This window comes from Lycium barbarum, chromosome 8, assembly GCF_019175385.1.
Source record: "Lycium barbarum isolate Lr01 chromosome 8, ASM1917538v2, whole genome shotgun sequence".
Lineage (NCBI taxonomy): Eukaryota > Viridiplantae > Streptophyta > Magnoliopsida > Solanales > Solanaceae > Lycium > Lycium barbarum.
This window is the reverse complement of record NC_083344.1, coordinates 121,232,792-121,235,945: the sequence shown is the minus strand read 5'-3', so window position 1 is coordinate 121,235,945 and position 3,154 is coordinate 121,232,792. Positions and strand designations below refer to the sequence as shown.

At 36.4% G+C, this 3,154-nt stretch overlaps 1 protein-coding gene across 1 annotated transcript; it reads left to right on the top strand.

Moving 5' to 3' along the window:
• Positions 1–366: 366 nt before the first annotated feature.
• Positions 367–1,518, top strand: LOC132605377 (uncharacterized). Its single transcript, XM_060318543.1, has one exon. It carries the CDS (start codon positions 367–369, stop codon positions 1,204–1,206), a length of 840 nt encoding a protein of 279 aa, XP_060174526.1. The 3' UTR covers positions 1,207–1,518.
• Positions 1,519–3,154: the final 1,636 nt, after the last annotated feature.

Below are 3,154 nucleotides of genomic sequence, written 5' to 3'. Positions count from 1 at the left end.
ACGGAAATACAACCTAAACTTCTTCGTGTATTTAAAGAATTTACTCCACTCTGTTTTTATGATACATGTATTTCACTATATTTAAAAATATGGAAATACAGACGAAACCACATAAAAGATAACTACGGTTTATAAATTGCAAACTTGTAGCAATATATTGTTAGGAGCTTATAAAAAATGGTTGTTTACTTAAGTTTCTCTTTAATTTACCTACTGAAGTAAGCAGGTAAAAATGGGCTGAATAACAAAATAAGCGGTCATTAACCTATCCAAACCTACACGGATCGGGCGGATCAATGAATTTATGAGCTGAGTTTGTCATCCCTATATATAAGTATGCTTAGTATCACTTATATGTACATTAAGATGGAGGCTCTATATTCAAGGACCCATTATTGGCTAGTTGAGCACCCAACCATTAGCCAATTTGAATGGAAGCATGGACAAAATTTGGGTTCCTCCTTACTTTTCCCCGCACTTTCAGCCTTTATCTACTTATCTCTCATTCTATTAGCATTTCGATTTTCACTACTCCTCCCCACCCTCTCCTCCACCACCCTCCGCCGCATCACGGCCGTACACAGCCTCATCCTTTGCCTCCTCTCTCTCATCATGGTCGTCGGTTGCAGCCTTGCTGTCCTCCACCAAATGCCTGATTGGAAATGGGTCTTCTGCTTCCCGGCTAATCGTACTCTCCCCCGTGGACCCTTATTCTTTTGGGCTAATCTTTTTTACCTTTCCAAGATTCTTGAACTCATAGACACCCTTCTCATCATCCTCAGTAGTTCTCGGTCACGGAGGCTCACGTTCCTACACGTGTACCACCATGCTACCGTGCCTGTTATCTGTTATCTCGGGATTTCTAGTGTGGATTCCATGAGTCACGTTGCGGTGATTGGGAATGCTTCGGTTCATGTTATAATGTATGCTTATTACTTTCTATGTGCAATGGGAAAGAGGCCAAGATGGAAGAGGATTGTTACCAACTGTCAGATTTTCCAGTTCATTTTTTACTTCTTGTGTGCGGTTGCAAATATCTATCATCACCTTACCACTGAGAATGGGTGCTCTGGATTTGGACATTTGTGCTTCAATATGATTTTTAATACCTCACTTTTGCTTCTTTTTCTTGATTTTCATTCCAAGAACTATGCCAACAATGTCAGCAAAGAACGTGAAAAGAAGTCGCTGGATAGACAGAAATAACATCTTTGTCAGAAGCTGCTGGACAGACAGAATTAGTATTCCACCCGTTTCATAATAAATGGTGCTTTTATCTTTTTTATTTTAGTTCAAAATAGGTGATTTTACCTTATCAGATTCGAAGAATAGCGGAAGTTTTGTGCACCAGATTGTCCTTTTTCAAAATAGGTGATGTTTCACGTAATTAAGAAGACATTAATTTTGTTTGTCCAATTTTAGCCTTACTTAAATTTTTAAAAAAGGTTTTACATAACCAAGAAATTAATAAAGAGTTCCTTCTTTTTCAAGACATATATTAAGGATAATTTAGCAAAATACATCTTACTTTTTATTATGATTGAGCTTAATCTTAGTTTATAGCTTTGTCTTTACTTCTGTATGTCATTTGAGTTACAAATTGTAAAAGAGGAGTCCTCTTACAAAAACATTTTTTCTGAGTTACAATCTATATATAATATAAAGCTAGACATAGAAAAGCACTACATAAAAAAACGCTCCATTTGCGGGGGTTAAATTCACATAGTGCGGCGGTTGTTAACCCCTGCTATCCACTGTAATTGCGGTCCACAAACCCCCCCCCCCCCCACCCACCAAATTCTATTCGCCGCAAACACTTTGCAGAGGTTGTTTTCCCGACAGGTGCTACGCAATTACGGCGGTTGTGTGATGTATTTAGCGGCTGTTCTGACCTCCTCAATTAGTAAAATTGACTATTTAATTTTTTTATTAAAAAATATTCCGTAGTTTAAAAACCCCGCAATTTGATTATTTAGCGGGGGTTACGACCTCTGTAAGTTTTGAGTACATTTTACCGGCTAGATATTGGCAGCTATTCTATTCTGATACCTTTTTTTTGGGGGCAAATATTATACCAAAACTGATTGATCTGATATTTCTAATATATTAATATAATGAAGCATTAATTTGTTATTCGAGTTGTTTACTAAAATCAAGTAACATCAATGTATTATTAAGCCATATTGACATTAACATAAAGCAAGTATTATCATTAGTCTCAAAACCTAACTTTAAATACATCCACTCCAACATCAGTATTATCATTAGTCTAAAAAACTAGCATTAAACACATCCACTCAAACCATTAATCATAAAGGATCGGCTACGTTCATTCAATCAACTACCATACTTAATTTTCTAATACAATTGCACGGAACTTCATTGGTTGTCATTAGGATTACTGCCACCACATGATCTTCTTATGTCCGTGGGTGAAACGTGTCCACTAGTTGCATCACTTGGCTACAAAAAAGAATTTAGGCTACAAAAAAGAATTTAAAATAAAATAAAATTAATCGAAAGGACCACAACTAATGATCAGATCCTCGTAATCAGAGACATCATTGTTCATGCTACTTTTGTTTGAATCAATAGCTTAAAAAGATATACACTTCATTCTAGCAAACAGTCACCATTTCCTTGAAAAATAATAATCTTCATATGAGACCTATATACACTCAGTTACCACTGTACATCACCTAGATTCAAAGGCCATCCATTCAGTTATCAATATCTGAAAGTTCAACAACTCAGTTATTGATAAAACTACTACTCAATCAATCAATAAATCAGCCAATCACATCCACTAAACACTAGCAGAGGTCATGTTACACCCCGCACTTTCAGAGCATGAGCAAGCCACGTACTTCACCGTTGTAATGGAGTATCGGAGACGTCCCATGAAGTTTTGAAAGGTACAAGCCATGGGAAGTACGTAACAATAGAGTAAAGGATGAATTGCGATCTCATAGGTCGTAACCGGGAAGGACAACCTTGAAACATGAGAACATGCCCATTATCAAGTATAATAAATGATAAATAGTATGTAAGGGGAGTTTTGGAAGATTTTCAAGCAAATCAAAGAAAATGAGTTTGTCGAAAATTTGAAAAAAGTTGGCAGAATTAAGGACAAAATTTTGGGTCAAATTTGGAG